The sequence below is a fragment of the Aspergillus stella-maris genome, assembly GCF_047715825.1.
Source record: "Aspergillus stella-maris strain CBS 113639 unplaced genomic scaffold BDV14scaffold_9, whole genome shotgun sequence".
NCBI lineage: Eukaryota > Fungi > Ascomycota > Eurotiomycetes > Eurotiales > Aspergillaceae > Aspergillus > Aspergillus stella-maris.
Window position 1 is genome coordinate 562,892 of NW_027396803.1, and position 18,149 is coordinate 581,040.

An 18,149-nucleotide genomic window follows, 5' to 3' on the forward strand; every position below is an offset into this window, starting at 1 on the left:
CTTAATTACACAAAAGAGCGACACAATCAATCATGGCCCCACGAATGAGTCTGGGTCTGAGTACCCTGCTCGCCCTGGGGCTTCTTCTGCTCCTGCTCCCCTGCCAAGTGCACGCTTTTGGCGCCGGCAGTATGTCACTCCCACATTTCTCCGATCTTGGGCTAGAAAAACTAAAAATCCAGATATCGCATCAATCTCCAAAGTCGAAGGCAAGAACTGGCGCCATGGCGATATCGAAGACATGCTCAAGACAATTGCGTTCATCAAGGGACACAAATGGACGTCGAATATGGTCAAGCGGGTTTATTTTGGAAATTGGTTGAGGGATTAGTGAGTGCTTCTATCTTGTCTATGTCGTGGTTTTTGATGGTGCTGTGCGGTTATGCTGATGCTTAATATTCTCTGCTTGCAGCTCCCAGGCTATGGATGTCGGTACACTCAAGAGTCTCCCGGCCGATACTATTCGCGTGCTGGTTTGGGTTCTCTCGTTCATGACTTTCGGCTATGCGACGGCTGAGTTTGAGGTTACGGCTGATCGGTTGGGTGTTTATCGGCCTGAGGAACATATTGAGTGCGTATTTCTATGCCAGCACCTTTGTGCGATACCGAAACTAATTGACCGCCAGCAACCCCAAAGACTACGCCGACAATGAAGATGCCCGGAAGTATGACGGTCGCCTGCGAGGCCCCATCCGCCCCGTTGAGCTTGAAATCGACCCGGAAACCGGTATGAAGAACTACATCGCCAACGAGAGAGGAGACTGGGCTACAAGTGCGGCATACATCAAGTTCAGTCTTGCTCGTAGTATTCATTATGGAAGACTGTACACCAGCGGTCACCGCAAGGGAAGTGAGGAGGACCTTTGCGAGGCACTCCGATGCCTAGGCCAGGGTCTTCACACGTTGGAGGATTTCGCGGCGCACACCAACTACTGTGAGCTTGCGCTCCAGGAAATGGGCTTCCACGATGTCTTCCCACACACCGGTACCCAGACCCAAATCAATGTCCGCGGTCACCATGTCTATCCACTCGTGACGGGCACATTCGGTATGGTTGACTTCTTCCACTCTGTGCTTGGCGAGGCCACCGACCACTTCACTCAGTCCGAGATCAACGAGATGGACAATGCCCTTGGAGACGCTCAGTCAAGTTCGTCCGCCAACTCTCTGAACTCTCTCACTGGCCTTTTGACCAAGGTTCCTGGTTGCGGTGACCTTGTTGCTGAGGCTGAGGCGCTCAAGCGCCGCTCGGAAGCTCAGCAGTCTGCGAACACGCACAGCGGTGCGCGTAGTGGTTACGCTGCTGAGTCCTCTCGCGGACTCGACGACTTTGAGAGCAGCCGCGGTTTCGACGAACAAGCTAGGGCGAACACGCCATCCGGCTCTGGTGCACCCTCTAAGATCCCCGGACTGCCAGAAGACCCTGCAGCAACTATCGCAAAGATCTACCCTATCCTCGAATTCCGCGACAAGGTCGTCAAGAAGATCTCTTCCATCATCGAGAAGATTCCCGGCCTTGAAGCCCTCGTCGAGAAAATCACCGAGACATTGACCATCTTCATCATGTCTCTTCTCGCTCCCTTCATCCGCCCCATCATCAACGCGGCCTCCAAGTCCTTGCAAACTGGCTCCTCTGGCGTGATTGAGTCCTCCGGTAAACACCAATTCGAGCCCTGGACCAACCCCCGCTGCGACGACCCTACCCACTCCATGCTCTCAAAAGACCACTTCTCCAACGTCCTCAACGAGCCCGCCGGTCACGTCGCCTCGGCTATCCTCAAGTACGTTGCGCCCCGTGTCCTCCACGCCTGGGAGAACATCAGTATCTCCGAGGATCAGGTTCTGCACGATGCTCTCATGGTCTTCCACCACCCTGCTCTCAGAAACATGCACAACGAAGCACACAGGACCATGTTCGAAGCCGTCCAAAGCTGGGTCCACGCCACGCCAAACCGCGGGCACAAACTCAACGACATCCTCAGCGCCGAGGGCGTCCGCACAGGCAAGAACAACGGCGGACAAGTCGGCCACTCTCATGCCCAAGGAACCCACGCACACGGCACAGCAGGAGGCGGATCCGGCTTCGCTGCCTTGGGTGGTCTTGGTGCCGGTCTCGGTGGCTCTTCTTCCCACAGCCAAAGCCACGGGTACTCCTCCCATCAATCTTCCTATCAACAAAGCTCGCACCAACAGAGTTCCCATTCCAGTTCGAGCTCAGGCATGCCCTGGAATAGAATCTCCGGCCAGCTAGAATCTCAACTGAACTCCCTCCCCATCCCTGGAATCAACAAGCTCAGCAGCAAACTCTCAGCTTTTGGACTAGGCGGGTCCTCGCGTGAGGAGGAAAGTCACAGTACGATTACACCGCCGCCGCAAGCTCAGCACCACTCGGGATACCACTCCGGCCACCACTCGGCATCTCACACGCCACCTCCACCGCATCAGCAGCAGTATCAATCTGGTGGATATGGACATGATGCCGGGTACGGACAACAACACGGGTATGGACAGCAGCATCATGGATACGGCCATAGCCAGCCTGGTTCGGGGTATAATACCCCTCCTCCTCCGCCTCCCCAGGGATACGGGCAAGATTATGGACAGCCGCATCATCAGCACCACCAGCACCAGCAACATGGACATCATCATCCGCATCATCATGGGCAAGGGCATGGGTATGGTGGGGGTTATGATGGGGGGTATAGTGGTGGGTATGGGTACTAAATCAAGGCCGACTGCGGACGAAGTACGAAGCATATGAGAAGGAGTTGAATATTAGTTCGAGTATGAGTATGAGTGATGAGAAAATGCGGAGTTGATGGCAGATGCGGATAGAATGGTGGGAGGGATGCTTTGTTTTGTTTTGTTTTGTTCTGTTTATCCAAGTCTAGATATTGGGTTTTGACATTTTTTTTAGCTGTTATGCTTGGTCTGTCATTATTAAACGCTAATTCATTATTTGTTGTGTGGTATATACAGTGTTAGCCTAGCCCAGGCGCAGATGGCCCTAGTATCGAGGCCCTCTTTCAATATGGTATCATGCAAACCAGAACTCCGTTAATCCCTTCATCAATCCCAAATCGCCAGATTTACTCCACACCGTCCAAAAGCAGGAACGGCTATAGTTTTGTGCCCTCTCTTCCTGTATCACTTAACCGCCTCGGTCTCAGCAGCCCAGGCGCATTGCTATTTGATGGACCTCCGACACCCGTCCCTGTCCCCGAGTTGTTCGCACTCTGCGTCCGTTGACCCTGGTGCAACCGTGGGTTCATAAGCCATTGGACTTGCATGCGGACACTATTCACCGCGGCGCCTGTGAGCGTCATTTCCTCCTTGAGGCGGAGGGTCTCGTTCATGAGTGCCATGCTTGCGCGAGCGTCAAGGTCTGAGATCGCGTGAGACAGTTGAGCGACTTCTTCACGAAGAGATTCGTGGAGAGATAGGAGGTATGTTGTTGCGTTTGAGTCGGCTTCATTTGATGGTGATCTTGTAGTATTTGATCGAGAGGGTTCGTTGTGAGACGTAGAAACATCATTGTTGTCAGAGTTGGAGTTTTCTTGATGGGCGGAGAAAGCGCGGGACGATTCAACGAGGGTTGAGCGGATGGAGGCGAGGCCGTCATCGAGGATTTCATTCCGTTGCTGGAGATGGCGCACTGTTAGTTCCATGGAGTCTAGGCGCGAGTTCTGAGCTTCAAAGTATGGCCCTATTGTAATAAGAGGACAGCTTTGCTCGTGTGTTCCTAGTTCTGCGCGCTTCAACTTTATAGGGCAGCCGTACTTGGATGCGGCGCACGGGTGGAATGCTTCGGGGCAAGCGTCGATGTGTTCGCGAAGCGCTTTTCGGAAGACGGTAATCTGACAATCGGGGCAGGTTGTTTTGAGACTCGGGCATAGCGCTTTGATATGTTCCTGTATGAAACCGTCCAATTAGCGATTGCGCTAGAGTAAGTGAGCTAAAGAGCATACCTCGTAGTCCTGCTCCATAATATCTACGTCGCAACGCAGACACTTGTGCATTTCATGCATGCACCTATTCTCTGGACTCAAGTTCTTCTTCCGGGTTCTCTGATCACAATCGGGATTGGGACACTCCATTAACTTGTATGCGCAGTACTTGTCCGCATGCGACTGGATATGGCCCCTTGGCACGATTTCTTCACATCCTTCACTCGAGAACGGACATTTCACCGGAAGGTCATCGCACATATTGGTCAAAAGCCGCGGAACATTGTGGTAGACATCGCCGGTAGGAGTGCGGCAGGTGGGACAAGTAAAGCTAGGGCCGTGGCCACCGAACGTGAAGTCGTCTCGACCAGCGGCAAAGCTTCGAATTGCAGTGTTCAAACATGTCTGACAAAATAGGTGGTCGCATCCAAGGCGCAATGGTCGAACGAAGGGACAACGACAGATCGGACACATGAGGTGGTCGTCATAGTTCGAGACATAATCGAGGGCGCGGAGGTCGATGAGACCGTCCTGGTCGCTAGCCTCCATCGCCAGAAACTGCTCGAGCTTCATTCTGACAGCGAGCGAGGCCCCTCTTCCTCCAAGTTATAGTATTTCGGTGATGAGGCCCCCTGCGATAAGGGGAGGCGTGTTTCAAGGGATCGTCCGTTGCGGCGTTGTATTGGTGGAAGGCTGAAACAATAGCGCAGAGTGACAGCCCATGAGTGTCACACGGTGGCTGGAATTGAAAGGAATGTTGCGACCGGGATCAGCGGTTGGGGAAAGGTCGAGAATTAGGGGGGAAGAGGACGAGCGGAGAGTGTCCGGGTGGTGGGAATGTGAGGCGGAAGTGGGAGGAAGAGGGTGGATGTCGGGAACGGCGAGGAGAGCGGGAATCATTGCGGGGAGGCAAGAGCTGATGCGCCTTGGGTAACGGCCGATCGGGCGCAGTGTCAACGTGAGAAACACTCGCTACTACAATCAGACACCCTCCTCAACTTCATTGCAACTATCCACCCCTCACGTTGACAGTATTCTGGAGGCTCGGCCCATCGACCGATCGCAAGTTAGCGCTGTTCTCGCCTCCGCAGTTGCCTATCGTCACTCTCAACCATCGCCAGCACCACCTTCATCGCCATCCTCTCATCAACTCCAACCTACATCTTACATCCATCAACACCCTCACGATGCCGAATCCGTCCCAACTATTCCTCCTCGCCGATCACATCAAGCTCTCCCTCCTCGAGCGCCAGCGAGCCATCTCACTAGATCTCGAACCCAACAGCCAAGATGGCGAGATTTCTCGCTCCCTCGAATCTCTCCGCGAAGGCATCGAAGCCGTTGAATCCGACGTTACACGACTAGAATCATCAAATGATGACGCAGCGTCCGATTTAAAAGACCAACTGGTCCATCTCCGATCGCAGTACAGCGACCTGTCGTCGCAATTCCGCGGGCCCGCCGGTCCAGCCGATGACGACCGCTCAGATTCTCCGCAGTTCACAAACGTCAAAAACTCATCGCCAGATCTCAAACAGCCTGTCCCGCAGCATCCGCCGTCAAAGTCGGTTCGGTTCATGGATAATTCTGCTGCGGCAGAAGATGACCTCAATCGCCGCAACCTGTTCCAGCCGTACAGGGACTCGCCGTCGCCGGATGCCGTGGACACGTCGGGCATGTCAAATCAACAGGTCTACGATCACCATGAGCAGACGATGCGAGAGCAGGACGAGCAGTTGGATAGACTAGGCGAGTCAATCGGGCGACAGCACCAGCTAAGCATACAAATCGGGGACGAGCTCGACGGCCATGTGGCCCTGCTAGACGGCATGGACGGCGACGTCGACAGGCACCAAAGCAGACTAGATAATGCGCGCCGACGCATCGACAAGATTCGAAGAAGTGCTGGCGATAATTGGAGCATGATGACGATCATCGGACTGATTATAGTCCTTGTCATCTTGATTGTCTTGTTGAAATGAGCTGGCCTTCTCTCTATCTTCCTTATTTGTCATGCTTCAGTTACATTATGTACCCCTGTCTACTTCAACGGCGCGACGGCGTTGATTTCCAGTTTCATATCTGTTCTGGGTTAGAACCCTTGGGATCGGACACTCCTTGGTGGGACACTGCGATGGCGTTAGGGAGCAGCTACGCGACTGATACTTATATACTCTGTTTTCAAGTGTATTCATTGATTCACTTGACATATTAAACTTCCCAGGCAACCGGGATTTGCCCATTGTAGTTGTGCATCGAGAGGAAGGTCATATATCAATTCAGACAACATCCCCCTAAGACATTCCGCAAGCCGTAAGTACGTAGATGTTGGGCACTGACGGGGAGGCCCCTATAGATACCTAAAAATAGGATGAGACTGGAAGGATCATTCATGCCCCTGAAACTCATCATTAGATTGTTAATGCGGGGAATCTAATTTGACAGATAATATCTATATTCTACTTTATTAAAGTGCAAAAGACAATGACTTTAAAGGCCTGAATTTATCTGGATATCTAGTCCCTATCCATTACCCTTAAAACAAATCAAAAGCTAGGTAAAAAAAAAAAAAAAAAAGCACCAGGCCCGCCCAGCTCCATCAAGTATTCAGCAACAAGCATTGAACATGAACATCAAGTAGTACAGAAAATGAATCGAAAGGGTTTGTTTAATTAGGCCTTCTTGTTCGGCTCGTTCTTCGTTCGGTCTTGCAGGTCCACGAAGCTCTCCTTGGAATCTACCTCGCCGCGGTCGGCCTTGACGGAGGCCTCGCTGTTGCTGGCGAGGTTCTGGTTCCACTTGCCCTTTCCTTCCTTGTGGTTCTTGATCTGGCCTTGCTTCTCGGCCTCGTAATGTTCGGAGAGGGCTTCGCGGTCTTCTGACGGGCGTCAGTTTGTTCTTTGAAAGGATTTGGGGGTGGTGGTTGGTGTGGTTGTGGTTGCGGTTGTTTGTATGGTGATTGTGCAATTGAGGATCGAGGGGGCAATGGAAAGATGAGGGTGTTTCTTAGTTAGGTGTTGACTTACCAGTGCCGTGGTTATCCTCCTTCAGACCCTGGCGGGCAGCGGATGTGTGGAAGAGAGATGTTGAAGCCCGGGTTGTGACAGGGACGGATTGGCGAAGAGAGCCCGAGAGACGGGATGATGCGCGGATGAAAGACATGATTGTGATTATGGTGAGGTGGAGTTTCCTGTTTCTTGTTAGTCGTCTTCCCTGTAATATTCTAGAGAAATAGGTGGTGGTGTCGCAGTGTAGCTCACCTTCAAAAAAGTATCTGGTTCAATTGACAAAGTACGGGGGAAGCTCTAGCTCAAGCAACACAGCGCAGACAGCGAGGTATTTAAAGCGACAGCTCCTGGCAGCGCAAAAGCAGCTTGCAGAACGTCATCTGCTCCAGCAGACCAGGGTGAGGGCCAACCAGACTGCCGCCATTTGAGGTTGGGACCGTGACGTCATGAATACTCACCCGATTGCTTGCGTGCGCTTGCATTGCGTTGGCTTATCGAAGGTCGGAGAACTGTCAACGGTAGCCGAGGTTACGGAGTGCCTTGCTGCTGCTGTTTCGGATTGGCGGATGTTTGAGGAATCCATCGTGATGAGCGACTGGCTTTTGCGTTTGGTGTTCTATTTTCGGTTTGTTTTGGATGCTTCTTGAGGGGGTTCATACTGGCTGGGCACCAGTGTTAGACGTAGCCTTTGTAGTAATACATGGCGCTTTTTGCTGTGTGTACGGCATATGATTCTTCTAAGAGACTATCTCGTCAGACTTTTCAGATGCTGTTGGGTTGTAGTTGGTAGTTTTTGGGAGGTAGCGCGGATAGTTGGGTGTGCGAATATATATAACGCTGCGCCCAAATAGCAAGTCCACCCAGTAGTAGAGGACAGAACCCTCATCTACTAAGTGGTATATAAACAATGAGAAACAGTGATTAATGACGACAATTCCTTAATGTACCTTCCGGTAACTTTCAATAATCCGGGGGATGGAGGAACAGTCGGCTGTTTGTACGGTCGTACACCATCGTCCCTTCCTCAACAGTATCTTGATTAACAGTCCCTACTCGAACAGCACCGCCGTCTTGTCCGTAATGATTGAGATGTATCTTGAGAACAATGGATTAAACCCCAGGGTTGAATAATGAATATACACAACTGGCGGATATTTTAGGTTGAGATATACGATAATCAATACTTCAAAGTCAATCAATTCAATGGTCACTCGATGAGCCATGTATTCAAACAGATGTACAAAGAGAAACAATTTTAAACGGCCTATCCCGTAGGAGACCAGAATTGAAGCTGACGCTGATCCAATCCATGGATCCACAGCCAGTTGTCCCAAATCAATAGGGACAGCGTGGCACCAGTCCCAACCATATACAGGAAGCAGAAACAGAAGAAAAGTAGAGAGGTCAGACAAGACAAGACATATGCAAATCGCAAACCTTCCGAAACAATCGCCACAAGCTGAACAAATCCTAACCAATGCAAGACGTATATCGTTCCCGCCTTTCTAGATAGATATCCTTATAAACGCATGAAAATCCGTCCCACCCAAATTTGTACCCAAGGTCCATAAGTAAACCCCCAAATGGAAAAACAACAGCATTAGCGGATTTCGCTAAGCCGCCAAAAGTACTCCAAGAAACTAAACAACTCCGTGCCGCCCCAAATGGCAATGTCGCTGCTTTCTATACATCATCGCATCGCCGGCCTGAACCCCGAGGCCGATCATCGTTGTTTTGGTTTTTTTTTTCCCTAACCGAAAGAAGAAAAACAAGGTATTTAGGTGGTATCGCTGGAGAATGCAAGAATCGAATCGCAGGGCGCCGTCGCTCGCAGGTAGTCGAAGCATCAATCTAGGAAATCGTGATCGGTGAGGTGGTATGTACAAACAAAAACAATGTATCCTTTTATGCTCCGCGAGTTCGTGAATCAAGAAAAGGTGAGTTTAGGTTGATCGTAATAAGGTTCGAGGTCGTGTCAAACGATTAGAGAAGGCAAAATAAAACAGAGAATATTATGACCCGCGGTTAGGGAGACCGATGATGCAGAAGCTGAGCGAAATCGAAAGAAAATGTCGTGGGTGGACGGTGATGGCTCTTGCCAGCACACTGACGGCTTGGCAAATCACCGCCTTCACCACCGACGCTGAGCGTTCTGCATCTGGGCAGGGGAGATGGAGTTCGGCGGGCTCGTCATGGTCATGCCAGTGTTGGGGTTGATGATAGGAATGACTTTGCGAGTGCGAGCAGCCGAAGGTTGCTGGAAGCCCCCTTGTTGATAGTTGGCGGTCATCCCTGAGTGGAGGTACGTATTGGAAGAAGCAGGAGACAGCGAGATCGATGGTGTGACCTGCTGGACGGGCTGAATTTGATGCTGGATCGGAGAGGTGTCGGGCGAACCACTGGAAAGAGACGAACGGTCCGAAGCAGAAGAGTGAATTGAGTGCAGCTGGAACGTTAAAAGTCAACAAGTGGTCTTTGGAGAAAAGGGCAGGCCAGATTCTTTGATCGAGCAATCGTAGTCCCGGCGAGAACATACATCGTCTTCAGTGAGGAGACCTGGACAGAACTCCAGGTCGTCGTCCAGGTCAAATGACCGTCCAGCCTCGAAACGAGCACGGAAAGCAGTCACCGAAGGAGCTTCGGCGAGCTCACGCATGCTCTTGACACCACGGAACTGACGCTGAGCATTCTGAGCAGCCATCTTGGGGCCTCTGCGGGAACGGCCACCGTGGTGGTTATTTGACTGCAGATGAGCGGTGGCGCCATGGTGAGGGGCCTGGTGGTGGTGGTGGTGGTGCTGCTGGTGTTGTCCGTAGAAGAAAGCCGACATTTTGGCGGTAGCGTATTAGAATCGACGAGCGAGTAATAAGCACGTGTAGGTCGTAGAAATGGTTTTGATGTACACAAGATAGTGGATACAAGCAAGGACCAGAGTCGGGGGACGCTGAGCGATGCAGGACTTTTGGAGGAAACAGGAAGGAAATATGGCAAGGAGGTAGCCGGAATGCGATCGGGGAATATTCTGTACAAGGAGAATAGACTTAAAACGCAGGGGATGAAAGAAGGAAGAATAGAAATAGCTGAGGAGAGAAGAAAGTGAACGGTGGTGGAAGGTTGGGAAGTTGAATTTACGCAGTGTGGGATGGAGAACGGATGGAATCGAAGGCGGGACCGAAGGGAAGAAAAGGATCAGAGAGAGTGTGAAGATGAAGAGAGTCGGAGGCAAGAGAAGACAAGAGGGGTGGTCCTTCTGGGGCTGAGTTTGGAGTGGTCGAAGTGGACCCATATTTCCTGTTCAAGGGCTTGCTGCGTAACTTACCGTACAGGAACATCCCAGCCCCAGCTTTTCCTGGTTAATCACTGCCGTAATATTCGTTACACGCTTGTCCCACAAGCTCGGCGCTAACAGCAAGCCTGAGGTCACGCACCAGCTATGGAGCGGTCACGGGCCAACCAGATTCTCGAGAGCGGCACCAAGGTGGCAATACCATTGCATTCGCCCAGCCGATTTGGTATGAATCTGCAGGAAGTGGAGCGGAATTACAATTTTTAGTCCAAGAAGACTCCAATCAGCTACTGCCTTACGATACTGGGCGGCTACTCAGTGGAGTGTAAATGACGTTCATCAGTAGACTAGCCTGGTCCGGTTAAGACTCAACTGCCCTCGTCCAGAAGTCGGTGGCTGCTCGAAGCGATCAGATTCCCTCCCGGATTAGCCGCTTAAGGCTGCCAACTGTCTGCCTATCATCTCCTTGTGAGACTCGACGGCCCTGAAGGAACGATACCAATTTCTGCTGGGCTGCGCATTAATGCAGGAGACCATGGTACAGCCTCGCAGTTGGCGACTACTGAGGGGAAAGGTGGGTCGATACTATTGGGCGGACAAGCCGTGGTGCACAAAGGGATGTTGAAGAACGCTCCCTGCTCGCTTGCAGCACCGACCTCGAACGGTCAGCACTAGACTTCTATTTCCTCGAACTCCTACTGCAGCACTGCTACCTCGAGTCACGCCTATTCCATGCTGATTTGATGGTATTCCAGCCAGGACCTGGAAGAAGCCTGGAGGTCTGAAACTGAATCATGCGGCAGGCGTTTCCGAAGATAGCCACGGCATGCGCTGGCAAATTTCCACTACGACGAGAGCGGACAGTGATTTGCAACCAAATGATCTGAGCCCCGCCCACAACAAACAGATGTCATCGATGATTTGCTCCCAACGTTTCCCCGGTCTTCCCATGGAACCGTGCGACTTGCCTTTCCTGATGTGCCGTTCTCCATACATTCTGGAAGCACGGCGCCAATTCTACCTTGTCAGGTGACAGGAGCACGATGCGACAGATGTCGTTACAGATGGTAACCGCCGAGGAGCGGAAGTGAGTACGATGTAGTATAATGACTTGCAGCAAAGAGTCAGCTCTCTTCGCAGATATTAATACTCCGTGTTATTGTTACAGTTAACTAATTTCTCACTGATAACAGGGGCGAGCTGGAATGATCAGGAAGCATTCAGGAATCGGGATCCTGCAGTAGGCGCGCACAAGCCACAAGTGTGGCTTTGCTCCTTCCAGCCTCAGCCCCAGCATTGTCCGCACTGCGCCTCTTGATTAGGTCATTGAGTCATCGAGTAAACATTCCCCCTCAAGGAGTCAAGGAAGATGCCAAAATGGTAATGTTGAGATGAATGGCATGCTTGTTGTTGTCACCAACTTATTTCGTCATTATCATTATTATTACTATCATCTGCTCATCAGATATCGACGGTGGCGAGCGGAGCATTGCCTCCCGAGCCATGCCGCATATTCGCCTCATTCATTCGATTTCGGCCCTGTCCAAAACAATTACATAATCTTTGGAGATGGATGAGACAATGACTTCGTCAATTCAGTAGCTCCTTTCTCCTTTCAACGGATGATCTTAAGGTCCTTTCGTGCACTCTGCGGGTTCCCTTGCTGCAAGTAAGGGAGCAAAAGCAATTTCCACGAGGCGAGATCTTGCATCCCTGGCTGGGCCGGGTAAACAACGTACATCTGCCTGCTCTCTATTGCACAGGAAATATCAAGCAAAGCTATTTGGCTCTTTTGAGTACCGAGCGGAATGTCAACAGAGCCCCATGGACAATACTATCGTTGGAATTCGTTAGTCTGGCCTGAGTATGTTCGCTCTAAAGTATGTAAACAAAGGACGCCAAATACGGCCGCAGTAGAACTATGTAAATATAGCCCCCACCTTCACTTATCCAAGCTCTTCGTCTTGACCATCCGCCCAAGGAACTCTTTACAGTTCTTCTCACTATACTGCTCCCAAACTTCGTAAAGCGAAACCAATTCCTGCGTACACTCAATGACAGCCTTGATGTCAACGTCACTTTCAGCAAGCCAGCCGATTAGTTTCTGAATCCTAGGAGGAGGACCAGCTCCTCCCCTGTCTCCGAGTGCTGCGAGAATATTCATTCCACCCTCCCGCATCGCCCCGGCTATTGGGGCTGCAGAGCCGTGGAATGATGTCTGGCTGCTCGGTTTGAAGACAACGGCAACAATGATTGCCATGACGGCGATGACATGCGGTGGGTATAGAAGTGGCAAGTCGGTGAGGTAGTGGTCGTTTATCACTGACCACGCTAGTGCAACTTCGTCTGACGTTAGAGATAACTCGGATTGGAGATCTGATAGTGTTCGGTATGGGTGGTGTACGATGAGCTGAGAATGCATTTCAGAGATGAGCGAGAACTCGCACTCGCCTACTTTCGAGACGTCGGGGGCGATAAAATCTAAGAGCCATTAGCTGACACTGAAATAAATTGATCGTAATAATGGTTTGCGTACCTGGCCAAAGAGCTCGGGCTTCACTGACGACGAATCTGATATGCTGAGGACACTCCTCCATCTTGCAAGCGAGATAGAATGCGGTGGTGAGTACGAGATACGGATTCGTGTTCCGAATTTCGTTCTTCGTATAGTACCGCTTGATGTATACTTGCGCCGTGGCAAGTGCTTGTTGTCTGGTTGACATTCGTTTGCCGAGCTTAATGAGTTCTGTCGACCTTTAGTATTGTTTCTTCTGGTCTTGGTTCGAACCTACGTTGATTGAAGTATATATTGAGCAAGCGCTGGTCTGGCAAAGGGAATTGCGTGTGGGCGTTTTTGTCCTTTTCTTTGAAGCCATCTCGGATTTCTGCTAGACGCTCCCTCGTAAACAGCCAGTGTTTGCGCTGGGTCGAAGCCCAATAGTTCGCAGCCATGGTATATAGTAGGTGCTTTGATGGTGGTTCAGTCCAATCTCATCCTCATAATGGAAAGTGGAGAATCTCCGAGAAATAACACTCGAAGTGCTAGAGATACAGCGGGATTAACTGGTGCTAGCTGCAACCTGGCATGATCACACCTCTCAAGGTGATATAGAGTCGTGACAGCAATGAGGATGGTCCGAGGGCACTAACTGCCCATAAAAGGAATAGCGAGGCCGATCTCCGGTCTCGTGAGTTCGGACCTAAAGTCCGGGACGGAACTAATTTTCTTCCGCGTTTGATGGTTCACAAAGCAAATCATCGCCGCGGGATTTCTCATGGCCATTATCGGGCTTGTTCCCCAATCTACGATATCTGCGACTCCCTCGTTATCATTATAGCTTGCAGATTCGATGCCCTTGTTATTACTACGCAAATCGTCCCCTACAGAACCGGGGAAACACCACAACCGCGCTCTCTTGACCCCTCCTAGAAAAATAATGCCGGGTTTCCGAAAATAATCTTGACTCCAACCGAATATGGCCGGCGGCGAGTCGAAGGATGAATGCGACCAAAGAGTTGCTAAACTCTGGTCGCGCCTGGGTGCTGAGAAGAGGGATCACTTGGACTATAATGGGCTGAAGAAGGGGTTGAGGAAGATCGATCACCGTGAGCCGCTCCATGACCTCATCGCGTGCTCTTTATAGCACCTGACCGCGGTACTGATATTTTTTGCGCCTGTTAGCCCTCAAGAACGCCGATAACTTACTGCGGGATATCTTTCGGGCGGTCGATATCAACGGCGATGGGAGCATAGAATACTCTGGTAAGATCACGCGTCATTGATCGTGACCAGGTCTCGATACTCGAACAGCTGGCTCCAGCTGGTGATTTGTTCAACCTAATTATTCCTAGAATTCCGAGCCTTCATTGATCGCGCCGAGTCCGAGCTCTGGCAGCTCTTCAGGAGCATTGACCACAATCGCAACGGGGAAATCGACAAGGGCGAGCTCAAAGCTGCCTTTTCAAAGTCCGGCGTCACGGTATCGAGCGCAAAAATAGATGAGTTCTTTGCGGACGTGGATACAAACAAGGATGGGGTTATAACATATCCGGAATGGAGGTATGTATCTTACGGGTATATCCCTGGGATCTTACTTATGCATCGGTCATCAGGGACTTCCTCCTTTTCCTGACCGGCTACTCGTCCTACGACCTGCACGCCGTGCTGTCATACTACTCGGCCACGGGCAATCTAAACCCGGAAGGAGATGTCCACATCAACGATCTGCAGGGTTTAGGTACAGACCACTCGTTTCTTACACGTTATATTTTGGCCATCAAGACATTTTTGCACAAGACCTTCCCAGCACACATTTTGACAGCCCTCCTCCCGTCAGCCCATGCGGAAGCTCCGCAGTCCGCCTTTGCGAATGATCCTTCAATCTCTGACGGTGACTCAGAATTGGAGTGGCTGCCCATACCCAGGACCGTCGCCATGTGGATGTCCTTTCGATATTATGAACAGAAGTTGACCGAGAATACTCCTCAACTAGGTTATTTCATTGCTGGTGGTATCGCAGGTGCCGTGTCCAGGACAGCCACTGCGCCATTGGATCGATTGAAAGTATATCTCATTGCGAAGACCGGACCGAAATCCCCCGCCGCCAATGCCGCCAAAGAGGGAGCTCCTATCAAAGCGGCCGGAAGAGCCTCAAAATCACTGGCCGATGCAGTGAGAGAGCTTTGGAGGGCTGGAGGTATTCGGAGTTTATTCGCGGGTATGTAAAAATTTGTTCTATGGTTGAATCATACTGATAAGGAAAGGCAACGGCTTGAACGTTGTCAAGGTTATGCCTGAGTCCGCCATCAAGTTTGGCGCCTATGAGGTAAAAACTCTCGGATTGCGGTGCCCTTTGGCAGATCACTAATATGATATAGTCTGCAAAACGTGCCTTTGCCCGCCTAGAAGGTCACAATGACCCGAAGCGTCTCAAGCCCACCTCACAGTTTCTGTCTGGTGGATGTGGTGGAATGGTCGCTCAGTATGTTGCCCACACGCTTGGCTACATAACTCATCTAACAGCGATACAGATGCTTTGTTTACCCTCTCGATACTCTCAAGTTGTAAGTATTCTGATTCTTCGTGTTAACTGATCAAAGCTAATGGACTCTCAGCCGAATGCAATGTGAAGTCGTTGAAGGCGGCCTCAAAGGAAACCAACTCATCGCAGCGACAGCCCAAAAAGTCTGGAATAAGAATGGCATATTCGGTTTCTTCCGTGGTCTGCCGCTTGGCCTGATTGGAATGTTCCCCTACGCCGCCATCGATCTATCGACATTCGAATACCTGAAACGCACCCTTTTAGCACGGAAAGCTCGCCAGCACGGCTGTCATGAAGATGATGTCCCTCTGTCCAACTTCGCTACAGGCGCAATTGGTGCTCTTAGTGGAGGTGCCAGCGCTTCGGTTGTCTACCCATTGAACGTCCTCCGAACGCGAATGCAGGCCCAAGGCACCGTCCTGCACCCTACAACCTATAACAGCGTCATGGATGTTGCTCGAAAGACAGTTCAAAGTGAAGGTTTCCGCGGATTCTACAAGGGTCTTACTCCGAACCTCCTCAAGGTCGCACCAGCGGTGTCCATCAGTTACGTCGTTTACGAAAACTCGAAACGAATGCTCGGGTTGCGATAAGACTTCCTAGCCGTGACCGCACTACGCCCTGGCCTCTATCACCGCACCATGAGGATTGCATCTCCCACATTGGGGAAGTCGCCGAGCGCCATACTGACTGCCGCTTCGAACGTCAAGTCGCTCCATTCCTTGGAGCACACGTGAGATGTCACCACCGAGACCATGGCCTCGCTTCGCAACACCTGAACTCGACCAAAACTTTCCTTTCTTCGTCACACCAAACCGTTTGTCTTCTTGCTGGCTCTTAGAAGCGTTTACCGAGATACCCTAAAAACGATCGCTCTGCCACTAAATCCGTCATTGGATATTTTTTATCCAATTTGAGAGTTGCGAAACCCATCGCAGCTCTTCTCTCACCGTTCTTACCACCGACTCTCATACCTTCTCGGAACTACCTTACAAAGTGCTCGCCAGTCTCATGACGGATACGGCGGACTACCCCAATTTTGGACCCTTTTCGTTCTATCACAATACAGCAGATCTACTCTCGCATGGCAAGGCGTCCTGCGATGAAGCATACATGGAGTTATATTGTCTCATTTTCTTTCCACTGAAAGTCATATCAAATACCACCAACAGTGAACAACGGACTTGTGGATTTGCCGGCATCGTGCAACATGCATGAACGCATGCCTTTTCTTGTTTATCTTATTTCGTTTGTATTTAGTCTGAGGACTATCTCATGATTGGACTGCAACTTGCGTCCGATTTGACTTTGTTAGGATAGATTTATATAGGGTAGTGTACGGTATAGAAGTGGTGGGATTAACAATTAATCAATTCAATATTTGAATGAGATTTTCAAAATTGTGCATTAAACTACAATGTGTACATCCAAAACATTATGCAATATGTTCACGGAAGGTTTTACTTCCTCACAGCAGGAACCTCCTCCTCTTTCGGAAGAATATCCGGCACCGGTCCGACAGGGGTAATCCCATACGGATTAATCTGGCTATGGCTCTTCGTATAATGCTTCTTGATATGCTCGAACTCCGTCGTCTCCTTGAACGCAGGGACATCCCAATAGAGCCTCCTCAACCAGTCATGGATAGCCGGGTACCCAGATCGAATATCCCGAAGATTACACTTAAAGTGCTGCACGTACACGGGGTCAAAGCGGACGATTGTCGTGTAAAGCCGAATATCCGCCTCCGTAATCTTATTGCCGAAGTAGTACGGTGTCTTTGTAGACGAGAGGTGCGATTCGATTTTATCGAGGGAGTTGAAGAGCGTTGTAACATTCTTCTCGTAGGCTTCTTGTGTTGTTGCAAAACCGGACTTGTAGACGCCGTTGTTGACGTCGTTATACACCCACTCGTTTGTACCCTCGATGTCTTTGCGAAGGGCCTCAGGGAAGAGATCGATGTTCTTGCATTCGGGGGCAATAATGTCGTCGAACTCGTAGTATAGCATGCGGATGATCTCGGCGGATTCGTTGGAGACGATACGGCCGGTCTTCTTGTCGAAGAGGACGGGGACGGTGAAGCGGCCTTCGTAGTTGGGTTCGTTGGCGAAGTAGATCTGGCGGAGGTGGGTGTAGTCGGAGTGCAGGGGGTCGGGGGTGGTCTTGCCGGGGAGGGATTCGTCTTGGGTGGCGAAGCGCCAGCCTTTGAACGATAATTATTAGTACGGGTAGTTATTGGTGCTTGGGAAATGGCGTTGAGTGGCTTACCCTTCTCACCAAGATGCCAATGCACACTGTTGTAAGAGATGATATCCTCGAGGCCCTTCAACTTGCGAACAATGAGGGTTCGGTGCGCTGCATCCGAATTCCACATTAGCGCATATTCCCATACCAAATCAACCATAGAACGAAGATAAACATACCCCAAGGACAAGCATAAGAGACATAAAGATGATACCGTCCCTTCTCAGGCGGGAACTCAGCTCCCTGCTCGCGGGAGATCCAGTTGCGGAAGACGGAAGCCTGACGCTTGAATTCGCCCGACTTGTCGTTGGGGTTCACCCAGTTTGTAATTCCGTCTTTGTTGCCGGTCTGTACCCGCCATCATTCAGATATTAGTATTTTGAATAGAGGGAGGAGAAAAAGGAATTGAGGGTGGCGTACGGCCATGGTTCGTGCGGGGATCGCAAAGGGTCGCGGGATGATCTTTGTCGTTGTCAATGGTGTTGAGATTACTCGGGATGGAGAGAATTGCTGCGCGAGTTGAGTTGCTCTACGCAGGGCGGGAAACATATGGATTAAGTAGAGAATTGAAGGATGGTTGTATGTTGAGTGGCAGCAGGAAAGTTGGAAGTAAGTGCGGGGA

General features: G+C 50.8%; 7 protein-coding genes across 7 annotated transcripts; 3 read left to right on the plus strand and 4 right to left on the minus strand.

The window, feature by feature from the left end:
• Nucleotides 1-32: 32 nt before the first annotated feature.
• Nucleotides 33-2,761, plus strand: BDV14DRAFT_187858 (Het-C domain-containing protein; the record flags this gene model as incomplete). The annotated part of the gene is made up of 5 exons (XM_073770999.1): nt 33-129; nt 183-330; nt 413-571; nt 627-2,549; nt 2,581-2,761. 5 exons carry the CDS (start codon nt 33-35, stop codon nt 2,759-2,761), a joined length of 2,508 nt encoding a protein of 835 aa, XP_073631386.1.
• A 2,373-nt stretch (nt 2,762-5,134) lies between these two features.
• BDV14DRAFT_197203 (syntaxin family protein) lies at nt 5,135-5,929 on the plus strand (the record flags this gene model as incomplete). Its single annotated transcript, XM_073772615.1, has 1 exon — nt 5,135-5,929. The coding sequence occupies one exon, from the start codon at nt 5,135-5,137 to the stop codon at nt 5,927-5,929; it is 795 nt and encodes a 264-aa protein (XP_073631387.1).
• Nucleotides 5,930-6,619: 690 nt separating this feature from the next.
• On the minus strand, nt 6,620-7,538 carry BDV14DRAFT_197204 (uncharacterized protein; the record flags this gene model as incomplete). Its single annotated transcript, XM_073772616.1, has 3 exons — nt 6,620-6,825; nt 6,974-7,137; nt 7,414-7,538. 3 exons carry the CDS (start codon nt 7,536-7,538, stop codon nt 6,620-6,622), a joined length of 495 nt encoding a protein of 164 aa, XP_073631388.1.
• A 1,406-nt stretch (nt 7,539-8,944) lies between these two features.
• Nucleotides 8,945-9,934, minus strand: BDV14DRAFT_154078 (DUF4452 domain-containing protein). The gene is made up of 2 exons (XM_073766640.1): nt 9,492-9,934; nt 8,945-9,401 (listed from the first exon to the last, which is right to left on the minus strand). The coding sequence occupies exons 1-2, from the start codon at nt 9,783-9,785 to the stop codon at nt 9,087-9,089; spliced, it is 609 nt and encodes a 202-aa protein (XP_073631389.1). The 5' UTR covers nt 9,786-9,934; the 3' UTR covers nt 8,945-9,086.
• A 2,249-nt stretch (nt 9,935-12,183) lies between these two features.
• Nucleotides 12,184-13,193, minus strand: ssn8 (cyclin-dependent protein serine/threonine kinase regulator SSN8; the record flags this gene model as incomplete). The annotated part of the gene is made up of 3 exons (XM_073771000.1): nt 12,184-12,722; nt 12,778-12,987; nt 13,034-13,193. The coding sequence occupies 3 exons, from the start codon at nt 13,191-13,193 to the stop codon at nt 12,184-12,186; spliced, it is 909 nt and encodes a 302-aa protein (XP_073631390.1).
• Nucleotides 13,194-13,717: 524 nt separating this feature from the next.
• Nucleotides 13,718-15,876, plus strand: BDV14DRAFT_197207 (calcium-binding mitochondrial carrier protein; the record flags this gene model as incomplete). Its single annotated transcript, XM_073772617.1, has 8 exons — nt 13,718-13,847; nt 13,924-14,004; nt 14,094-14,301; nt 14,355-14,959; nt 15,006-15,067; nt 15,120-15,223; nt 15,273-15,305; nt 15,357-15,876. 8 exons carry the CDS (start codon nt 13,718-13,720, stop codon nt 15,874-15,876), a joined length of 1,743 nt encoding a protein of 580 aa, XP_073631391.1.
• A 761-nt stretch (nt 15,877-16,637) lies between these two features.
• BDV14DRAFT_168002 (glutathione S-transferase family protein) lies at nt 16,638-18,130 on the minus strand. The gene is made up of 4 exons (XM_073767773.1): nt 17,948-18,130; nt 17,707-17,875; nt 17,552-17,638; nt 16,638-17,486 (listed from the first exon to the last, which is right to left on the minus strand). Exons 1-4 carry the CDS (start codon nt 18,074-18,076, stop codon nt 16,744-16,746), a joined length of 1,128 nt encoding a protein of 375 aa, XP_073631392.1. The 5' UTR covers nt 18,077-18,130; the 3' UTR covers nt 16,638-16,743.
• Between the last annotated feature and the right edge of the window lie 19 nt (nt 18,131-18,149).